This window comes from Lepidochelys kempii, chromosome 2 (assembly GCF_965140265.1).
Source record: "Lepidochelys kempii isolate rLepKem1 chromosome 2, rLepKem1.hap2, whole genome shotgun sequence".
NCBI lineage: Eukaryota > Metazoa > Chordata > Testudines > Cheloniidae > Lepidochelys > Lepidochelys kempii.
In genome coordinates this window covers 134,149,991-134,173,997 of record NC_133257.1, presented here as the reverse complement: position 1 = coordinate 134,173,997, position 24,007 = coordinate 134,149,991, and the positions used below count along the sequence as shown (strand labels likewise).

Below are 24,007 nucleotides of genomic sequence, written 5' to 3'. Positions count from 1 at the left end.
TCATCAGAGCAAGTGGCACCATGGGCCGTGGGTATCAAAGGCAGGGGAAGGCCGAGCCTTCCTAAACAAGTTGTGTGGCCCCACCCAAACTTCACCCTCAGGCCCCTTCCTACTTCCCAGCACTGTGTTGTGGGGGTCTGTTCCCCCTGGGGCTGGGGCCCCAGACTGGGACTAATGAGGGCTGGCCTGTGCGCCAGGGCTGGGGGGGGCCGCGCTGCCCACCCTCCTGGTGCTCCGGGGCTGGGGGAGGGGGGCCACGCCACCCTCCCGGCGTGTTGTGGGGGATGGGGGCTGATGGACATGTGAGGGGGCCTCTGGGCTTTGGTGGGAGGGGTGGGGCCTCAGGCAGAAGGTGTGGGCCAGGCCAGGGGCTAGCCTCCCCGAGCCCAGGGCATAGTTGTTGGAACTAGGGGTGCGGAGGTTGCTGCAGCACCCCGAGGATTGAAGTGGTTTCCATTATATACAGGGTTCACAGTTTGAGTCAATGGCTCTCAGCCCCCCCCACTCTAAAATTTGTTCCAGCACCCCTGGCCCAGGGTTCACCTGCTGCCCATGAGCGCCATAATGTATTTCTGTTTTTGTCTCTATCTTTTATTTAGTTTGTGAGGAAAGGAGGGTCTCCACTCCCGACCCCCACCCCTTTTTTTTTTCTGGCACCAGATGTTGAGTAAAAGAATCAAAGCTCACAGCCAGGATTTTTCAGAAATGACTGGTGATTTGGGGTTCTTCAGATTTTGGCTGCCTAACTTGAGACCCCTTAAAAAAGAGACTGCTTGAGGGGCTTTTGGAGGGAACAGTGCTCTGCTCTTTCTAAAAACCAGGCCTCTCTAAATTCTCTCAAGCTAGACAGGCAAAACTGAGGAACCCCAAATCAGCAATAGTTTTTGAATATCATGGCCAAACATTTTTTTTTTTTCATGGAAGGTTCTTTATTTTTAAACCAAACACACAACTACAGTCTGGGTAATCAGGGATAAATGCTTAGACTTAATACTAAGAGCAGCACTCATCTTCTCTCAGATTTTCAGAGTGCAAGAAACAGGGAGATGCTTCCCAGTTTTATTCTTAAGTATCCGAGGAGACAAAAACAAATGGAATCTCCAGAGAAGCCAGAAACGCCAGCCCCCGTCCATGCAAGTGCTCTAATCAGACTGATCCATAATTCCAGAAAACAACCAATCAAAAGGGCCTAATTCTTCCATCTTTTGAATAGTACCACGAACGCGCTCATTGATTTCAGTGGGACTACTTGTGGAATAAGGGACTATATTATGCAAGAGTAAAGGTGGCAGAATGGGCTCAATTTTACATTAGCAAAAGCCAGACTCTTCTTCTTTGCCCCCCTTGTCAAGGTAGCCAAGTTTGTGAAGTTTAAATTGAGACTGTGTGAGCTCTGACAAAAATAATTTGTATAAATACTGTTTTCCCTCCCGGGAATTTTACCCATCAAGTTTAATTAAGATTTTAAAATCAGAGAGAGAGAACTTGCCTGCCAGGGGATGTTTTCAAGTTTTCACAGCTCTATTTTTATTTTTAATTGAAATTTAGTACGTTGATTGATGGCACTGCAATTGAAATGGAAGTCCCCTGTTAATAGAACTAGTGCAGACCACACAGGCAGGGGACGTGCCGCTTCCCAGTACAGCCTTGTGCCTCATCCCTGACCTGGTGGGGTCAGACAGTACCATAATTCACTGTCCCTTTCCAGTCAGTCCTTGGCCTCTCTTCTGAGGCTGTCAAAAAGGGTGCCCATTAGTGCTAATTGTGATGGCGAGTTTCATGATCAGAATGCCTTACCATAATAAAATGGGCTGAGGGAGCCAATGAGTCTTGGTTCCTACTGACCCAGTGCTTTATATTGCTCACAGCTCAAGTTTTAACCTTTCGTAGATTTTATAGCCTTTAAGGCCAGAAGAAATTATTCTGATCAGATAGTCTGATCTCTTACATTGCACCTTCCATGGAATTTCAACAAGTGATTCCTGCATCAAACCCATAGCTTCTGGTTAAGCTAGAGCATATCTTTTAGAAAAACATCCACTCTTGATTTAAAGACTTCAGGTAATGGCAAATCCACCACATGCCTAGGGAGGTTGTTCCCATTGTTAATTACCCTCGCTCTTTCTGTGAGAAATTTCTTTGACTGTCTTCTTGATAAGAGTTTTCTGAAGTGTAATGAGAGGACCTGGATCGCGGGACTGGAAGATTTAACATGCTTACTTGGTTTTCTTGTTGTCAGTCTTTATTTTGGTCAATTAAACTGTGAGAAAAGAGTGTGAGTACCAACCTCAAGACAGACTGACAAACCTAGGGCACAAACCTCAAATTGGTTGTTTTTTCTAAACTGAGATTTCACTCAACCAACTGTGCCAAGTGCAAACTCCTCAGGCACTTTAACAGCCTGGACACAGAGTCACAGACATCCCGTTGGGTACTCTGATCTGTCTTGCCACCCAAGTGATCATATCTCTGTGATAGATGGCCCCTTACATCAAGAATCAAGAGGGTGAGAAAACCTGGATTTGTGCTGGAAATGGCCCACCTGTTGATCACTTTAGATAAGCTATTACCAGCAGGACAGTGGGGTGGGAGGAGGTATTGTTTCATGATTTCTGTGTGTATATAAAGTCTGCTGCAGTTTCCACGGTAAACATCTGATGAAGTGAGCTGTAGCTCACGAAAGCTCATGCTCAAATAAATTGGTTAGTCTCTAAGGTGCCACAAGTACTCCTTTTCTTTTTACCAATATTAATGTTACTACTAATATCAATGGACCAGTCACTTACCCCAGGTGAATTGTGCTTTAGGTCTCACACCAATGACACTTGTAGCCAATCCTATAGTAAACTATATGAAGATTTGTTAAATATGAAAAGGAAATTAGAGAGTTATTTACAAGGTTAAAGTAAGCAAACATAGATACATGAATGAGTCACAGTCTTTGCTTTCAAAAGCAATACAGGCTTCTATAATCCGCAAACTCTATTTGTCCACTAGGGCTAACCCAGGCTAAGCAGCTGGGGATCTCTTGCTTATGCCTAGAAAAACCTTGCTCTCACAGAGTCCAAGCAGCATAGAGAGCCTTAGTTCCTTTGCTTTCGGGTTTTTATCCCTCTCCTGCCATGAGCTCTGAGCTGCAAACTCAGCTGATGGGAGGAGTCCACTTGCATGACATATCTTCACGGGGAAGAGAGCAGAATAATAGTAAGAATCTTTAGTCCCTTTGTTGATGATTCCTCAGGCAAGATGTGGGGAGCTCCATTTGCAAGATCCAACAATCACTCATCTGGTATCAATGGATCTCCTTTTTTGGAAGAGGCATAACAATTTCTGAAGAAGAGCAGCGTTCACGCTAATTAATGTCCCTCTACTATATGGCGATTCATACAGGGATGAATCAAAAAACCATGGCTGGCCTGTGCTAGCCGACTCCTGCCCATGGATCTTGGGCTGTGCAGCTCTTTCATTGCTGTGTAGACTTCAGGGCTCAGGCTGGAGCCCGAGCTTCAGGACCGGAGCCCAAGCTCTAAGCCCTGGTCTACACTAGGACTTTAGGTCGAATTTAGCAGCGTTAAATCGATTTAAACCTGCACCCGTCCACACAGTGAAGCCCTTTATTTCGACTTAAAGGGCTCTTAAAATCGATTTCCTTACTCCACCCCTGACAAGTGGATTAGCACTTAAATCGACGTTCCCAGCTCGAATTTGGGGTACTGTGGACACAATTCGATGGTATTGGCCTCCGGGAGCTATCCCAGAGTGCTCCATTCTGACCGCTCTGGACAGCACTCTCAACTCAGATGCACTGGCCAGGTAGACAGGAAAAGAACCGCGAACTTTTGAATCTCATTTCCTGTTTGGCCAGCGTGGCAAGCTGCAGGTGACCATGCAGAGCTCATCAGCACAGGTGACCATGATGGAGTCCCAGAATCGCAAAAGAGCTCCAGCATGGACCGAACGGGAGGTACGGGATCTGATCGCTGTTTGGGGAGAGGAATCCGTGCTATCAGAACTCCGTTCCAGTTTTCGAAATGCCAAAACCTTTGTGAAAATCTCCCAGGGCATGAAGGACAGAGGCCATAACAGGGACCCGAAGCAGTGCCGCGTGAAACTGAAGGAGCTGAGGCAAGCCTACCAGAAAACCAGAGAGGCGAACAGCCGCTCTGGGTCAGAGCCCCAAACATGCCGCTTCTATGATGAGCTGCATGCCATTTTAGGGGGTTCAGCCACCACTACCCCAGCCGTGTTGTTTGACTCCTTCAATGGAGATGGAGGCAATACGGAAGCAGGTTTTGGGGACGAAGAAGATGAGGAGGAGGAGGAGGTTGTAGATAGCTCACAGCAAGCAAGCGGAGAAACCGGTTTTCCCGACAGCCAGGAACTGTTTCTCACCCTAGACCTGGAGCCAGTACCCCCCGAACCCACCCAAGGCTGCCTCCTGGACCCAGCAGGCGGAGAAGGGACCTCTGGTGAGTGTACCTTTTAAAATGCTATACATGGTTTAAAAGCAAGCATGTGAAAGGATTACTTTGCCCTGGCATTTGCGGTTCTCCTAGATGTAGTCCTAAAGCCTTTGCAAAAGGTTTCTGGGGAGGGCAGCCTTATTTCGTCCTTCATGGTAGGACACTTTTATCACTCCAGGCCAGTAACACATACTCGGGAATCACTGTAGAACAAAGCATTGCAGTGTATGTTTGCTGGCATTCAACCAAAATCCGTTCTTTCTCTCTCTGTGTTATCCTCAGGAGAGTGAGATATAATTCATGGTCACCTGGTTGAAATAGGGTGCTTTTCTTCAGGGACACATTCCTGCTGTGCTGTTTGCCTGTGGCTGAACAGAAATGTTCCCTGCTGTTAGCCACGGGGAGGGGGGAGGGTTGAGGGGGTAGTCACGCGGTGGGAGGAGGCAAAATGCGACCTTGTAACGAAAGCACATGTGCTATGTATGTAATGTTAACAGCAAGGTTTACCCTGAAAGAGTGTAGCGACTGTTTTATAAAATGTGTCTTTTTAAATACCGCTGTCCCTTTTTTTTTCTCCACCAGCTGGATGTGTTTCAATGATCACAGGATCTTCTCCTTCCCAGAGGCTAGTGAAGCTTAGAAAGAAAAAAAAACGCACTCGAGATGAAATGTTCTCCGAGCTAATGCTGTCCTCCCACACTGACAGAGCACAGACAAATGCGTGGAGGCAAATAATGTCAGAGTGCAGGAAAGCACAAAATGACCGGGAGGAGAGGTGGAGGGCTGAAGAGAGTAAGTGGCGGGCAGAAGACAGGGCTGAAGCTCAAATGTGGCGGCAGCATGATGAGAGAAGGCAGGATTCAATGCTGAGGCTGCTGCAGGACCAAACCAGAATGCTCCAGTGTATGGTTGAGCTGCAGCAAAGGCAGCTGGAGCACAGACTGCCACTGCTGCCCCTCTGTAACCAACCGCCCTCCTCCCCAAGTTCCATAGCCTCCACACCCAGACGCCCAAGAACGCGGTGGGGGGGCCTCCGGCCAACCAGCGACTCCACAACAGAGGATTGCCCAAAAAAAAGAAGGCTGTCATTCAATAAATTTTAAAGTTGTAAACTTTTAAAGTGCTGTGCTTAAAGTGCTGTGTGGCATTTTCCTTCCCTCCTCCACCACCCCTCCTGGGATACCTTGGTAGTCATCCCCCTATTTGTGTGATGAATGAATAACGAATGCATGACTGTGAAGCAGCAATGACTTTATTGCCTCTGCAAGAGGTGATTAAAGGGAGGAGGGGAGGGTGGTTAGCTTACAGGGAAGTAGAGTGAACCAAGGGGCGGGGGGTTTCATCAAGGAGAAACAAACAGAACTTTCACACTGTAGCCTGGCCAGTCATGAAACTGGTTTTCAAAGCTTCTCTGATGCGTACCGCGCCCTCCTGAGCTCTTCTAACCGCCCTGGTGTCTGGCTGCGCGTAACCAGCAGCCAGGCGATTTGCCTCAATCTCCCACCCCGCCATAAACGTCTCCCCCTTACTCTCACAGATATTGTGGAGCACACAGCAAGCAGTAATAACAGTGGGAATATTGGTTTCGCTGAGGTCTAAGCGAGTCAGTAAACTGCGCCAGCGCGCCTTTAAACGTCCAAATGCACATTCTACCACCATTCTGCACTTGCTCAGCCTGTAGTTGAACAGCTCCTGACTACTGTCCAGGCTGCCTGTGTACGGCTTCATGAGCCATGGCATTAAGGGGTAGGCTGGGTCCCCAAGGATACATATAGGCATTTCAACATCCCCAACAGTTATTTTCTGGTCTGGGAAGAAAGTCCCTTCCTGCAGCTTTTGAAACAGACCAGAGTTCCTGAAGATGCGAGCGTCATGCACCTTTCCCGGCCATCCCACGTTGATGTTGGTGAAACGTCCCTTGTGATCCACCAGAGCTTGCAGCACTATCGAAAAGTACCCCTTGCGGTTTATGTACTCGCCGGCTTGGTGCTCTGGTGCCAAGATAGGGATATGGGTTCTGTCTATAGCCCCACCACAGTTAGGGAATCCCATTGCAGCAAAGCCATCCACTATGACCTGCACATTTCCCAGGGTCACTACCCTTGATATCAGCAGATCTTTGATTGCGTGAGCTACTTGCATCACAGCAGCCCCCACAGTAGATTTGCCCACTCCAAATTGATTCCCAACTGACTGGTAGCTGTCTGGCGTTGCAAGCTTCCACAGGGCTATCGCCACTCGCTTCTCAACTGTGAGGGCTGCTCTCATCCTGGTATTCATGCGCTTCAGGGCAGGGGAAAGCAAGTCACAAAGTTCCATGAAAGTGCCCTTACGCATGCGAAAGTTTTGCAGCCACTGGGAATCGTCCCAGACCTGCAACACTATGCGGTCCCACCAGTCTGTGCTTGTTTCCCGAGCCCAGAATCGGCGTTCCACAGCATGAACCTGCCCCATTAGCACCATGATGCATGCATTGGCAGGGCCCATGCTTTCAGAGAAATCTGTGTCCATGTCCTGATCACTCACGGGACCGCGCTGACGTCGCCTCCTCGCCCGGTATCGCGTTGCCATGTTCTGGTGCTGCATATACTGCTGGATAATGTGTGTGGTGGTTGATGTGCTCCTAATTGCCAAAATGAGCTCAGCGGCCTCCATGCTTGCCTTGGTATGGCGTCCGCACAGAAAGAAGGCGCGGAACGATTGTCTGCCGTTGCTCTGACGGAGGGAGGGGCGACTGACGACACGGCTTACAGGGTTGGCTTCAGGGAGCTAAAATCAACAAAGGGTGTGCCTGTACATCAAGGAGTATTTCAGGCAGGACTGCACGGAGGGTTCCAATAAGAAATGGTGCACCAAAGTTATCGTTGTTATTGGAACAAGGAGGTTAGCCTGGCCTCTGATTGATACATGGCTAGATTAACCTCGCTGCGCCTTCTCTGTGACTGACTGCAGCGTGATCTAGACAGGGGAGGAGGAAAATGAGTCCAAAACAAATCTGGTCTATGTCTTGTTCTGACCCACTCCATCGATCCTTTACATCTTTGGCTGGCAGCAGACAAAAAAGGCGCGAAATGATTGTCTGCCCTTGCTTTCACGGGGGGAGGGAGGGTGGGAACGGGGTCCTGACGATATGTACCCAGAACCACCCGCGACAATGTTTTAGCCCCATCAGGCATTGGGATATCAACCCAGAATTCCAATGGGCAGCGGAGACTGCGGGAACTGTGGGATAGCTACCCACAGTGCAACGCTCCAGAAGTCGACGCTTGCCTCGGTACTGTGGAAGCGCTCCGTCGAGTTAATGCACTTAGAGCATTTTCTCTGGGGACACACACACTCGAATATATAAAACCGATTTCAAAAAAACCGACTTCTATAAATTCGACCTAATTTCGTAGTGTAGACATACCCTAAGACTCTGCAGAATAGGAGGGTCCCAGAACTCAGGCTGCAGTCTGAGCTCCAAAGTCTACATAGCAATGAAACAGCCCCATGAGCCAAAGTTGGCTGGCATGGGCCAGCTGAGGGTTTTTCTTTGCTGTGTAGACATACCCACAGAGTCAATGAAGCTCACAATGCAACTGCTCAAATAATACATTACAGTATGGAACTCAGACATTACAAGTAAGATTAATACATGCAGCAACTCACAACCACTTGAGAGTGCAAACACTAAACACTTTCTTATAATTCCCATACCCGGTTTATCAATATTAATCCACAATTGAGCCAGATGGATTCCAGCCATGTGTCTGTCTAGTTGAGACATGGGGACCTTGGCATGAGCTGGCTCCTGGTCTGCCAACATCACAAAAACATATATAGTGAGATAGAAAAACTAAGAGCAAAATTAAGAGAGACCCCATGGATTTTGAATGTTGTCTTAGGATAATGGTCTCTGGCTGCAACATGAATATCAAGATGAAGGAAAGACATTTCATAGCCACACAGATTGATCCTTTAACACAGTGGTACACAGAGGTTTTCCAGGGGCTACATCAACTCATCTAGAGATATGCCTAATTTTACAACCAGCTACATAAAAAGCACTAGCCAAGTCAGTACAAACTAAAATGTCACACAGACAATGACTTGTTTATACTGCTCTATACACTCAAATATAAGTACAATATTTATGTTCCAATTGCTTTATTTATAATTATATGGTAGGAATGAGAAAGTAAGCAGTTGTTCAGTAATAGTGTGCTGTGACACTTGGTTTTTTTATGTTTGATTTTGTAAGCAAGTCATTTTTAAGTGAACTTGGGGATATGCAAGACAGATCAGACTCCTGAAAAGGGTACACTAATCTGGAGAGTTTGAGCGCCACTGCTTTAATACATTGTAACGATTTTCATTTGTTATATCAGGGAGATAAAAATAATTTTATCCAATGGATGTTAGTGCAGGAGAGTGAGAGTTTCCTGATGTACTGCTAGCAGCCTATTGCAATCTGTTTGGGTTAGAAAAGCAATGGGCCTCATTCTCTGCTCTCTTGTACCAGTGTAACTCCACTCATTTCAATAGAATTAATTGCAGTTCTCACCAGTGTGAGAGGAGAATGAGGCTCAGTTTATTCTATGATGAAGTCGGGGCCCCATATGCACTGCACACACATACATCGTGAAAGTGCTGGGCCCTGCCTCAAACAATTTACAATCTAAGCATATGATGAGGAGCAACAATTATATTCAACAAATAAATGGGTAGAGAAGGGGGAGGGTGGCAAAGGAACAGTGAAATGATTATATTTAGTATAAGCAGCAGTTACCGCATACCAACTGATATCTACGTGAAATTATGGCACCAATATTCTCATCACAGTTTGCATATATGAATTTATCATCTGTCTGCTCTGAAAATATAAACAAACAGTTCAGCATTTCTCCAAGTCTATTAATTGTTTGTATTTACTAGAGACTGTATGGCTTGGTTGTGATTGGTCAGAGAAGTTACATAATGTTGTTTGTTCTTTGACTGAATGACTGTGCAAGCATTTCTGGTGCCAATTGTTCTTCATGCACCTTTAGATTTCAGTTTCTATGAACAGTCAGATGGGACTATTCACAAACATTTGTACCAGTAAAACTCAATCGCTTCAATAGTCACAGAAAGCTAATGCAAAAGCGGCGTAGTTGTGGTGAGCAAATGACTATCTGTGAGAAATGTTTTGCAGTATTCACCCAAATCTAATTGTGCACTTTGGCCTACTGGAAATCATTCTAGCCACAAAACTGTGTATATGGCCCAATGGTCTTATTTTCAGTGGTGCTGAGAACCAACTGTCATCAATTCAAACCTGGGTGTCTATGGTTAGACACCTAAATTTACTTTTAGACATATATTTAAGTTGCCTAAAGTCCATGAGGATTCGACAGCGGCTGGATCACTTGATGATTACCTGTTCTGTTCATTCCCTCTGAAGTACCTGGCATTGGCCACTGTTGGAAGACAGGACACTGGGCTACATGAATCTTTGGTCTGGCCCAGTATGGCCGTTCTTATGTTCTTATTGCTGTTTATTCCCAGCACCTCTGAAAAATCAAGCCAATTATTTCAGTACCTAACTTTAGGCATCATAGCTCCTGTTCCTATAGGGCATCTCATGCAAGTGCTCAAAGTTCATTGCACTATCAGGGTCTACTTTGTTTTTTGATGGCTGAAGTTTTACTGTTTTTTTATTTTAAATAACCTTTTTTGAGGTGTAGTCTTATGGTCTTTACAAAGGCAAAATTCCCAATGAAATCAATGGGAGGTTGTTTTTTTTTACTAAGCAATGCAGGAAGATGCCTTACATAGTCATTGTGCATTCAGCAGTCTGAGAAGTGTAAATTTACTATATGCACTGAGGTATTTGTTTATTTCTAAGCTGACCATCCCTGTATGCAGTATCTGGGCTTACAGAAAACTAAACAAAAACTGGGCCCAGTGCCCAGAGAAACCAACCAGTCCCTCAACTTCCTGCACAAAAACAATGCGCTGACACTTCATATGCCTGACCTAATACCACTATGCCTCTCCAGCTTGAACACTGTAGAGAAAATGACCCCTTTGGTTCATGCTAATGAGGGTTTCTTTGCAAAATTTGTTTTTTACTTTAATTTCATGCATGATAAGCATTATTATTTATTATTGAAGCATCTTCCAATAGAGTCTGTCTGCTTAGACAGTAAATTGGTATTTCTTATATCAGTAGTGATTTTGTTTTTATTCGTGTGTTCAAACCTGCAAATCCTATACATTTACATCACCTTCTTTACCGAGGCTGGTTTAGAAGGTCTGGCCTTGCACTCCTGAAACGCGGTGGGAATCTTATTTTTGGTCTCATAATTGAGTTAATTGTGGTGCCCTCAGATCAGTCACTGTGGGAGTAGCTGACAGCAGAATTTACAAATTCGATCTCTGCTCAGGAAATCCCCCAAAATAAGCAAGTCTTTTTTTTTTTTTTTTTTGAACAGTAAATCTTCTCTCAGCTCTGCAGAGAGTGGGCCCCAGCAGACGCAGAGGCAACTGGTGAGGCTGTGCAGAAAAGATCATACTATGAGTTTTGTTTAACAAATAATTGTGCTCTTTTTACATGGAGACACTGAAGCCTTTGATCACAAAAAAATGGAGCCTGTGGTTTTCTCTATTCACTGGTGGTTTTTTTCCCTTCTGTTTACAAATGACTGACTCACCACTGTGTGATCCTGAGGGGTGCACAATCTAACAATGGAGTGAATCAGCCAAAACAGAGTTACGTCCTGCTTTAAAAGAGCTGAACGTGCATATTCAGAAGCACCCTAGCTTCAAAAAGCAAAGTGGTAATATTGCTGACAATGAGATCCAAATGCAAAGGAGCTTGTCCTTATGATCAAGAGCTGTTGGTGCTCCCAGTAGGGATTTTGATTCCTGTGCCCCAAGATAGTTGCAAGCCTTTGGGAGGTCTTGCAGGAAGGAGACAGTTCCAGGCACATTTGAATGTCTGGAAAGCTGACATCATGGCTGGCAGGTACCAGGAAATCTGTGACTAAGGCGGATTAAATGGAGTTGCTGAGTTGCATGTGTCACAGTCGGAGGGACTGAAATCTCCATGGTCATGCATTGGCTCTGCCACAGGCATAGAAACACAGAGCTACTTCATTTAAGCAACAGTATATAATATTCTGGTAGGATACAGACATGATAATTAATACACAGCTAGATAATATCATAGGCCGGACTTCCCCACTGCCTAGCACTTTGTCAGTTACTCCTGTGCAAAATGAATACAAAGTGAGTGTAAAATGCTGCCATATCCGAAGGATGATGTTTTATACCCACTTTGCACAGGTATAAATAACTCCACAACGAGTGAGGCACGGGAGAATCAGGTCCAGATTATCAAAGCGCTTTAGACTCACTCCAATTTCTTGTGTCAGTGCTACATATGGCTCCGCTATAATTAATCTAATACTAAAGGGAATGACTGTACACATCGAAGGAAGAACACGCTCCTTTTAAACATGAATAGGAAAACCTGTTGATGCTCTGGGTTTTGTAAAGCCACTTGACTTTCTTCAAGTTCAAGTCCACAGTCCACATTTGTACTTGCAAAATGTGTGGTCATATATGCAATTTTTCATGCACACAGTGGGAGGCTGGGGTTGAAAATGTATCCCTAATACTCCAAGTTAAAATAAAGACCATGTCAAGTTTACTGAATATCTTGCTGGAATCCTTTAGAAAGGACAGGCTGACAAAATATTCACCAGAGACATGTTGGTGAGTCAGTTGTCTTTTCCTACTCAATTACAAACAGATAAAAAATAAATGTTTATATTGCTGTAGCTTTGAACACTGTATATCTGGAAAGAAGTATCAGTGGAGGTTTCAATTACTGTACCCCTTTGTATTGCCTCTCTAGCATTTGGCTCTGAATCTCCTTTGTTGCAGTAAGAGTGAAGGACAGTCATTCAGTGGTAGATTTGAAAGAGGCCAAGGAACTGAAAACACTTAAAATTATTAAAGTGCATTAATGTTTCTTAGACCCTGACACTCTCATGTATACACAATCAACATAATGCAGCCTTGATAACACACCCATTTACTCCTTCTTGGTCACTTGTCAACATTAATTACTCTGAGCTTTCTAGAACTTCATCAACTAATCCTTCAACATGTACTAAGAATTTTTTCTAACAAAGAACATGAAGAACTCACTCCTTCATGTTTTATTAGAAACAGCCCTACAGAATTCAGGGACAAACTGCAAGCAGAGCTGCCTATAGTATTAGTAATTATTTGTATTACGATAACCCCTAGAGGCCCCTATCAGGAACTGAACGCAAACAATTAAAAAGCAGACCCTTGTTTCAAAGATCTTACAATCTTCGCATATAATTAGACATAACAGGTAGATACACCAAACAAATGGGTGAGGAAAAGGGGGGTAGAAGAAACAGGAAAACAGTCATTTTTTACTACAATAAGTCGCAGTCACAGCACACAAACGCCTAGGCCCCGTGAAATTACAGCACCAATTTTCGCTACTTGATTATTTGTATGTGAAAATGTGAGCCATGCTTCGCTGTCAGTCTCTTCAGTGAAATGATGTCCCTTTACAGAGTTGTAGCTGGCATGAAAATCTGGCCTATGAATTTTTAAATTTTCCCCCCTCATTTTGCCAAGCAGGCAGCATTTTTCTAAGTGCTATCTTTGCCACACAAGTGGAGGCTATCAGCTGAATAACACCTCTAACGGAAGCTCCCAGAGGATCCTACCAAGGTTGAATTAAGTATAAAAATTCATATTTATTCTTGTTTGGGGTACACTAGGAACAGTGTTTCTCCCAAGCCAATATTGAAACTTAGGGGCCTAAGTTTGGCTGCTGAATTCCACTTTGGATATTCAAACGGTCATGTATGCACCAAATAGCCATTTAGGCATTGGATTTAGATCCCTTAATTTAAAAGCCTGCATTTTAAAAATTAACTCCCCAGATTTAGTGAAGGGAGAACTCTGCAGTGCTATTGCAGCAGGTTTGGTCCCAGGATATGCGAGCAAGTACTTTCGTTGTATAGCTTCATGCACTTTTATTAGCTGTATTGTTAATGCTCAGTGCCCTTAACTATGTGAGGGGTCCCTGGTTGTGGATCGCCAGCAGAGATAAGCTTTCCCCTACAGCCTGTATTTAGGCACCTATCTCCATGAGAGGATTAGAGCTTAGAATACACACCTCTTGTCAGCATCTCCCATTGCATAGCTTAGGCAGGGAGTCGCCTAGTATTCTGGTTTTTGTTGATCCTATTGTTAGGTGCCTATCTGTCCCCATCCATTGTATTGATCCAGTTCTTCAGGGTGGTGTTTAACTGCCTTAACCACAAGACCATCCTTTCTCTTCCTGCAGTCCCTAGACTCCTTCACTATCTGCCTTCCAACTTCTGTAACAGCAGAGGCAGGGATACCACAGACAATGACGTGCTTTGTTACATAACTATGATTTGTTCCCTGAGCACTATCCTTCCTGTACATTGAGTGAGGCAGGGGATCTAGGGGAGGGGAAATATGTGATCATGTAATTCAAAACTGTATCCTAATGCATATACAGAAGGGGGTTTAATTAAAGTTCCACAAGCAACCTTAATTCTGGCATTTCCCAATTTCAAGTGTCTCTCTTTGCAACCTTAACGTTCTTTAAATGTACACCATATTGAAAACATCTGCATTACATTCAATTGATATAATGCTACCATACCACCTGTTTTTGTCACCATGTTGGGAGACCATTACTCCTTAGGTTTACATACATTTTTAATAGTCAATAGAAATAAGGTGTTATGTGGAGTTCTGTGACACTGGTGACTGGTGTTCAAGATAGAAAGGTGCAAAAAATTATTTTTCTGAAATGGTTTTCAGTTCTATCACAACTGAACAAATGTACACAAATCACAGTAATAATTGTTGATATAGGCAAGTGTTGCATGCCTGTGAAGCCAATGGGGCTCTGTGCAGGCACAGATGTACACTTTTGCACATCTTATTTCAGGACTGGGGCTATAGTTAAGTAGATAACCTCACCAAGTAAATTTTCTTGATAGTCATTTCTTAGAGATAAGTGTCACATTCTGCCTTAAGCTGTCTGTCTGGAAGCAGTAACTTGGGTTTGATCCTCAGTCATTTTTAGTCTTTTCAGCTCTCTCCCCCATTCCTTTACTCAGGAATTATTGATGTCATTTCTCAGTCATCATGCTTCCTCTACTCAAACTCCCTGTGGCTGCTTCTTTCAAACTTCCTCCAGTAGCTTCTTTTATGCTTCCCACCTACATCTTGCAGACTTCAACAGTACAGGCAGAAAAACTAATAGCTGAATGACAAATGACATACATGAAAGAGACAAGGTAGGTGAGGTAATATCTTTTATTGGACCAACTTTTGTTGCTGGAATGTACAAGCTTTCGAGCTACACAGAGCTCTTCTTTGCTGAAAAACTTGAAAAATTTGTATCTCACTTATCTTGTGTTCACATATCCTGGGACTAACACGAACACAACAACACTGCAGATGGCATACATGACAGAGAGTGTGTTTGAAGAAAGAGTGAGAGAGTCTGATAACAATGAATACAAAAGACATTTTTTTCTTGATATGAATGGTAGGCTACAATATTTGTATCTTTCTCCATTGTGAGAGACATTTAGATGGGAAGAGATATACTAATGTTAGCAAAAGATGTGGTTTTAGCTCTGTGCAGTCAAAATTGTATTTTCTTTTCAATACTGTAAGTTGCCCTAAAATACACAACTGCTTCAGATTGAGTCAGTTGCTTTGTACTGAAGCTCTAAAGGGGGCAAAAGAGGAACAGCAGTTGCTTTCATGCTAATGATTGCTCCAGGGACATGCTTAATTTTGCAATTCATAAATATCAGTAGGCTCTACTTTATAAACATGATCCTCTGAAGATATAAAGGGCCCAATCAGACAAAGCCAGTCAGACCTTCTATATGTTTTTTTTTTAATACTTTGTGTCTGTCTGCACATTCTCAATCTTATGGTGGCCATTAGACTCTATTAATGAAAGCACTGCACTGAACCAGTCTCCGCAACTGGCAACTGTACCAGCAAAATGCTCTCCTGAGGAATACTGATTTCCCTTCTTGGCTGTCCTTAAACAAAGCTGGCATCTTAACCTGCGTATGCATTAGTCTCCGGAAGACTGCTCTACTACAGCTTTTTATTTAAGAGAGATGATTATTCTGTGCTTTGGGAGGGGTGCTATCTGAGACATGCATCAAGAGGATAGGCCTTTGTAATAGGCCACTGAACAGTAACTAACATGCAGAGAAATTGAATTAACATTTTCTCAAAAACCTGCACACTTTCCTACACCAGGCTATTTTGATGATTATCTGTTTCTCGCTTAAAAAAACCAAGAAGTGGTGGGGAAGCAGGGGGAGGGCACAGGATGTCATACTAAATTCCCTGGGGGTGGCAGTGGAAATCTGGCTAATTTCCCAATTCTATTAAAATATACGTTGAGCTTCAGCAAGAGCCCTGCAACAACTGCTTGGAATCCTCAGTGCTCACAGCTTTCAGGATGGGAGAGACGACTGGTGCCGGTGCCTCTGGTAAAGCTCACAGGAGAGCTGGGCAAATACACAAAAAATTATTCACAACTATTCTTAAAAACAAAACCCATGAATTTGCTTTGCTGATATTTGTGACACTCCCCGCCCTTCCCCCACACCCAATATGCACTTGAAGTGTGAGCGTACAAGGTTGTATTTACAAACCGGATCATGGGACTCAAAGGTGTTGTGACTGCTAGGATGAATAAACATTTGCTGCTGAAGTGTGTACACCTGCACTGGCATTTAAAAAAATAAATGACTGAGACTAGATGTAAGAATGCATTAGTCCTCAGCTGTGGTGAGATAGGAAACAGGTTGACAGGATAGTTGTATGTTTGCATGGCCATTTTGAAAAGTATGTCTGGGGATTTAGCAGCATGAGGATGAAGTTTCTTGCAGAGAATAATGAACAAACCCACTAAATAAAATGGGCAGCAGTAATCAGGTGGAAGAGGGGTGCAACCATAACCAGGAGAGGCTTTAAGTCATGGCAGCACTTCAGGCATGGTGTGGTGCACCCTAGTCATCCCGCTGTGTGCCTGGAGCATATCCAGGCTGTGAGAAGGTGGAACAACGAGACCCCCTGCAACCAATTTTTAGAAGTTGCATTCAGAGGCTTATGCTGCATTACATCCAACCGGAGGAGTCACTGCTCTCCATGCCACAAGCACTGCTTGAGCTTCCAGGCACCAGGGTTGAACAACAGAGGGAATGCTAACAGGACCACCACTGCCAGAGGATGAAGACTGCTGTAGCATCAGGCATACTGGTGATCGAGAAGGACCTGTGACTTGGACCTCAGGTGCAGAGAGAAGGTAATTGAAGAGCTTTGTAAATTCTGGCAGCATGGGATCAGGCAGAGAACTGTGATTGCTGGCAGTGCAGAAGCATATTTTGCAGAAGGGCCAGTGTCTGCTCAGGGAGCAGCAGGAGGAGGCTGGGGGTAGGGTAGGCTTTGTTGAGATGGTGGGTCTGAGTCTCTTCTTGTGCTGTGCGGGATTCTGTGCCAGTTTACCATGCTAGTTGGTGATTCATGTATTGAACAATACAGATCCTACTACTGTCTGCCTCCCCACTAAAGTGGGGTAGATGACTTGGTATGGAACATATAGGGTCTTCTTCCAATGCAAGCTTCCCTCTCCCCATCTCCTATGCACAGTCTGTCTACAACTGCAGTCCTTCCACTAACCATGACCTTTGTATTAAGTTTCAGGTTTTGGTTTGAAATGGCTTCAATTTTGGGACATCTGGATTCAAGGTTCTGGTCTTGGCCAGTCTATCCTTTTTTATTGGTCTGCTCCAAAGCCCATAAAAGTCAATAGACTCCAAATGACTTCAGTGAGCTTTGGATCTGTTTGTAAGAGAATATTATTTTGTAAATTTAAACAACAAAATGCAGTGTGTTGCTATTTTACAGGTGATGTTTTTTATTAGAAATTAAAATAATAGCTGTGAATTTAGACGTCAGCTATGGGAGATTCAGCTCACATGGTGTCAGGGCTGGGTCATAAGCAGCCAGTCCTAGTGGTCAGAGCCAGAGTCTACAGTCAGGAGTCAAGAGTAAGGAATCCAGGGTAAGAATACCAGCAGGTCAGAAGCAGGAGACAACCTGGAGATCACAACCACAATTGGAGGTCCGGAGCCAAGCCAGGTCGGGCTGCCAGGAAGTCAAGCTACGGGAGCAGGGAGCACAAGGTACACAGTTCAAACTAAGTGTTGTTTGGACAGCTTCCTGGCTTAAGTTGGGCCAGTGGACCAATCAGCTGCTCTGGCACTCTGCCAATGGGACTTCAGGGGCAGAGTCTCAAATGGGGGCTGGGCATGAATTCCAAACATGGCATGACATGTACTTCTTAGCTGACTTACTCAACAAACATCTTCAGAATAAAAACACTGTCACCAAGCTGATACAGTACATACCATAAAAATGAACCAGCTAGTGTGTATAGTGACCACCGGCTGGGGTCAGGATTGCTCAGGCCACATATTGCCAAAAGCTAATGAAGATTCTCTTGTAGCTCAAGCAGCAGAGGGCTCTGCTTTTGGAGAAAGAGGATATAAATTCTGTCCCTGATGTTGCTAAGAAGTGATGTGCAGCAATGACAACTGTGGCACCGTAGATGACTAATGATTTGTTACAATATCTATCAATTTTTGGCTCATCTGCACTTTCTGGTTCCAACCAGGATCAAAATGGGAAGGGCCAAAATACTAAGCAAAAAGCTGTTTGAATTTGTATTTCCAGTGTGAGGTGAAGCAGAAACTCCCAGAAATATTATGGAAACTTGTTCCCCCCAAATTTCCAACTCAGTGTTTTAGACTCAAGAAGTTTGAATGAGGTTCAGATGATCTTATCTGAACCAAGCCAAACCTCCAAATCTTTTCTATGTTTCCCACATTACCATAATCAAGATGATCTTTGAAAATGTGTGTGATGGGTTGGGTCACAGAAACCCCTTTGGGACTGTGATGTGCCTACACTACCTCTGAGCCTATTTTCCCTGCCAGCTTGGGACTTCAGTACCTTGCCATGTTTGAGCTAGTCATGCTTGCCTGCTGCAAACACAGATCTAAGTTTGAACCACGTCCCCCACAAGCTGCTGGCTTAACTGAAAACAGTTTAAGAAGTGCTCTGTCTCCAGCACACAGATACCCAGCTCCCAATGGGGTCCAAATCCCAAATAAATCCGTTTTACCCTGTATAACGTTTACACAGGGTAAACTCAAAAATTGTTCGACCTCTATAACACTGATAGAGAGATATGCACAGCTGTTTGCTCCCCTAGGTATTAATACTTACTCTGGATTAATTAATAAGAAAAAAATGATTTTATTAAATACAAAAAGTAGGATTTAAGTGGTTCCAAGTAATAACAGACAGAACAAAGTAAATTACCAAACAAAATAAAATAAAACACGCAAGTCTAAGCCTAATACAATAGGAAGCTAAATGCAGGTAAATCTCACCTCACCCTTTCCAATAAGCTTCTTTGACAGACTGGCCTCCTTCTAGTCTGGGCCCAATCCTTTCCCTGGTACAGTTCTTGTTCCAGCTCAGGTGGTAGCTAGGGGATTTCTCATGACTGCAGCCTCCTTTATTCTGTTCCCGCACTTATATATCTTTTGCAAAAGGCAGGAATCCTTTGTCCCTCTCTGGGTTCCCACCCCTCCTTCTAAATGGAAAAGCACCAGGTTTAAGATGGATTCCAGTACCAGATGACATTGTCACATGTCCTGTGAGACCCCAAGCCTTCATTCTTCCCGGCCTGTCTCACAGGAAGGTTTGCAAGTAAACAGAGCCATCTACAGTCAATTGTCCTGGTTAACGGGAGCCATCAAGATTCCAAACCACCATTAATGGCCCACACTTTGCATAATTACAATAGGACCTCAGAGTTATAGTTCATATTTCTAGTTTCAGATACAAGAATGATACATTCATACAAATAAGATGAATACATGCAGAAGAACATAACCTTTGCACAGATATATTACATGGCATATCTAGAATAAAACATTCTAATTATGTCATATTTACATTCATAAGCATATTTCTATAAAGTATTATGGGGTGCAATGTCACAATGTACTCTATAAACAGCCTCTGAATTAGGGTAATCTGAAATTGTTGCTGGGTGTGTCAGAAGTTAAACTCAGGACATCCCAGGAAAGATTTTTTTTTTGCACCCATGTTAAATTGTATGCTTTTTTCATAACACAACCATGCCCGCTGAGTCGTTTTTGGCAGGAAATCAATACTTTTCACTGAAGAGGATTTATTGATTCACTTTGTGCAGAAGCTACATTGATATAGGCATTGCAATTGTAAATGATGAATATAAAACTGTATTGATGCATCTTTTCAAATCTTTGCAAATGTAATTTGCAAGCCACAAGAGTGGCTACATTATAGTTACAAGACTGAATTCTAATGCTATCAATCATATATACAAAAACATTCATGTTTGTTTTCAGTTTTACCTTTTCAACACTTAATCTTTTGCCAAACTATGCAGCAGAATATTTAAGCATTTTCTATGGAAGACATAACAAAAATAGTACAATACTCTTATTTTCAGGAATGTTTCCTGCCGCTCCAGGAGAAGTCCTGGAGGACAGCATACTCGGACCACACATTGATCAGATCTTTGTATTTAGGAGCATATAACTGATGGTTCTGCACATCCAGATCAGCTGAGATTAACAGTATAAACTCTGAAGTAACTCTCATTGACTTGCTTTACCTTTTTTAAAAAGTGTGAATGTATTCCTCATGAAAGGTTGAAGACCGAAGTCCTCTGTTTATGTTCATAATCACGTCTCCTGTATCTGCAGGAGACTTACTTTCTCCCATCTACCCTGTCTCATCACTTCCTTGTCCTCCATTCCAAAAGTAGACAGTCTGCTCTGGATTAATCTCAACTATCCAAGTCATTAAGTTTTTGGGTTTTTTTAAAGTATGTATATCTATACCTAGAAGTTGATATTTGTGTTTTAGATACATAGTAATTTCCAGACTGGTTCAGACCTGAGATCCATGTAGCACAGTATCTTGTTTTCAACAGCTTCCAACACCAGATGCTTCAGTCGAAGGTGTAAGAACCCTGCAGTTGACAGATGTTGGATAATCTGTCCCCCACATTAGGTCTCATCCTAAACTATAATTAGAGATTGGCCTAAACCCTGAACTATAAATTTACTATCCTTTTCTATCACTTATTCTCCTAGTCAAAACTTCAAGACTTGCACATGTAGCATGTATGACAAATAACTACGTCATTTCTTATGCTGCTTCTCAGCCCTGGTTTTATTTATTCATTATGTGTTGTCTAAACTTCAGATTGGAGGGTCACTGGGGCATGGAATGCTTCCCCAACTTTTAGAAACTCAGTGAATAAACAATAATTAGTGTTTGCGTCAGTGAGAAACAAACTTTACTCACAAAATGTTAGAATAATATCGAACCCTTTGGGGATTTTGGTGCTCATTTTCTCTTGTTCAGGCAACTCTTTCACAACAGGGTCTAAATAGGCAAACTCATACATACTTAACTTTATTCGTGTGTGTAGTCCAGCTGAAGTTAATGGGAAGATTCATATGATTAAATTAAGCATGTGGATAAGTATTTGCATGATTGAGGCTTTAGTAGTCCAAGAAATAGGCTGGAGGATATTTTTTTTTATATATAGTTTGCAAAATTAAGAATTGATTCAACTCATTGAAGTTAATGATAGTGTTCTCATTGATTTCATTGATGACTGGGTCATACCCTATATGCATGAGGTTTAGTGACTTTTTTTAATGCTGTTTGCAGTACCATTTCCTTAATATTGCAGAGTTAGAGGGGGTTCAGAGAAGGGCAGAGAATGATTAGGGGAATAGAAATACTCTCATGAAAAGAGATTGAAAATATTGGGAGCTTTCTTCAAAAAGGACATAAGAGGCTGCATGGTAGCAGTATACAAAATAATGAATAGGATAGAGAAGGTAGAGCTGTAGTTTCTGTTCTCTGTCTCTCGTAATATAGGGCCAAGGGGATACACAATGAAATGGTAAGGCAGCAAATTCAAAACTTGGTAAAAGGAAACACTATTTCACAGAATGTGATTTAAAGTGTGGAACTTATTGCCATGTGTTACTGGTGCAAGAACACAGCAAGACTCAAAGAGGATTGGACACATATATGGGTAACAAGAATAGATAGAATTATAATAGTTAAAGCTAAGAAGTTTGGGAAAGGCTATAAACCCTCATGTTTGAGGGTTTAAAACAATCTCTAAATAGGGATTAGGATGAGAAATTCATGGGTGGGGGGCAGTTTATCCTACATCTGTCAAGCGTGGGGCTTCTTGTACCTTTCTCTGAAGTAGCTAGTGCTGGCAACTATCAAAGACAGGGTGCTGGAGTAGATGGATCATGATTCTGATGCAGTATGGAAATTCCTATGTAATAACATCCTAAATTGATCTCTTTTTTGTATGACTGGGTTACAGTATTCAACATTTGTTTTCTATGTTAACTGGTGCATTATAGTAGTTTAGGCTGGAAATGTATCTAAATGAAATGTTTTTCCTGTGACTGTCTATCTTGTCCTCACCTGGTAGGGAACTGTAACTAAGGGAGTTCATAATGAGAAATCGGCAAAGAGTTCTGTGGCACTTTATAGACTAACAGATGTATTGGCGCATAAGCTTTTGTGAGTGAATACCTACTTCGTCGGATGCATGTAGTGGAAATTTCCAGAGGCAGGTATAAATATGCAAGCAAGAATCAGGCTAGGGATAACGAGGTTAGTTCAATCAGAGAGGATGAGGTCCTCTTCTAGCAGTTGGGGTGAGAAAGTGTACCTGAGGGTCTCTCTCCTTCTGTTTCTCACATATACAAACTCCAGATAAGTGTTTGGAGTGTTGCACTTCAGGCTCAAGCTCTCCTTAGAGTAGTTAAGTTTGCTACTATACTCTTTTTTCCTCTTTGCAAATGGAGATATAGGAATATATATATATATATATATATATCTGTGGGGTGGCTATAGGCAACCCATTTTTTCTGTTGTATTGTTTTAGGTGTAATCCGTCTGTTAGATTACAAGGGGACTACAGGGCTACTGAGTTCTTGACAATAAAGCTACCAGTCTTTAAATACATCCCTGTGCTTTAAGTTTTTTTCTGCTTTCCCTCCAGTTACGTATCTTGGATCTCCTCCTTCTCTGTGTCTAATGTTCCTTTCTTTTTTTCCATCCCTCATTCTCTTCTCTCCCATTTGGCTCTGTACTTCTTCCCACTCTAATTTCTCCCTTGCCTTCCTGCACTTGTAAAAATGTCCTCTAATTCCCCATTACCACCCCTCTTTCCATCCCTTCTCTTTATACAACAGTGAGGGATTTCATCATCTGCATTATACACTTCCAGTACCAGGCTATTATTCACTCCATCACTGACACCAGGCCTTACTACATCTACTCTATGTGACTGTTTGTCAAACTGAGTTGGGAAATTTAGCTGTTGTATTTCCCCCTCCTCCAATACCAGTTGTACCCTAGTTTCCTTTCCTTCTCCAGGTCTGACTGCTGCCTAGTTAGGAAGTGCTCACAGGACTAGCTCCCAGTGCATTCTCTGGAGCCTGTAATCATGGTTACTGCCAGAAAACAGTGCTGTGTGGCGTTAAGCTTGTGACTTCTTTTGCTCCTCCTTGCTCATCAAGAAAAGGAGAGAAGAGCTGAAATCGGGATGACTTCTGATTCCAGCCTCTTTCCTTCTCTGTTCAATGGAATGGAAGGGAGTCATGTAAATGAGGAGTTACAAGTAGCCAGAGCTGTGTGGAGCTCAGTCACAGGAGTATAGAGGCAGTGGTAATGCTGTAGATCCCTAGGGAAGCCCTTTCAGACTCTACAGAGGATGTGGCACACAGACGGAAACCCGTGCTTTAGAACAGTGGCTCTCAACCTTTCCAGACTACTGCTCCCCTTTCAGGAGTCTGATTTGTCTTGCATACCCCCAAGTTACACCTCACTTAAAAACTACTTGCTTACAAAATCAGGCATAAAAATACAAAAGTCTCACAGCACTCTTTTCAGAGTAACAGCTGTGTTAGTCTGAGCACTCTATTACTGAAAAATTGCTTACTTTCCCATTTTTACCATATAATTATAAAATAAATCAATTGGAATATAAATATTGTCCTTACATTTCAGTGTATAGTATATAGAGCAGTATAAACAAGTATATTGTCTGAATGACATTTTAGTTTGTACTGACTTCGCAGGTGCTTTTCATGTAGTCTGTTGTAAAACTAAGCAAATATCTAGATGAGTTGATGCACTCAGTGGAAAGACCTCTGCATACCCCTGGTAGAGAACCACTGCTTTAGAATATCCGACATGATTCCAGACTTGTTTTAAACTTCCTTATCTTGAAATTGGGCAGGAACTCTCACGCAATTTCTAATTAAATCCTCCAA

General features: G+C 43.0%; 1 protein-coding gene across 1 annotated transcript in view; it reads left to right on the top strand.

Moving 5' to 3' along the window:
• The first annotated feature begins 3,580 nt into the window (after window positions 1–3,580).
• The window catches only part of LOC140906133 (uncharacterized), a 47,772-nt gene continuing 27,345 nt past the window's right edge, over window positions 3,581–24,007 (top strand). Inside the window, exons 1-2 of the mRNA XM_073329638.1 lie at window positions 3,581–4,469; window positions 5,046–5,316. Of these exons, the coding sequence (XP_073185739.1) occupies window positions 3,887–4,469; window positions 5,046–5,316 (854 nt within the window). The 5' untranslated portion in view covers window positions 3,581–3,886. The remainder of the gene's footprint in view (window positions 4,470–5,045; window positions 5,317–24,007) is intronic.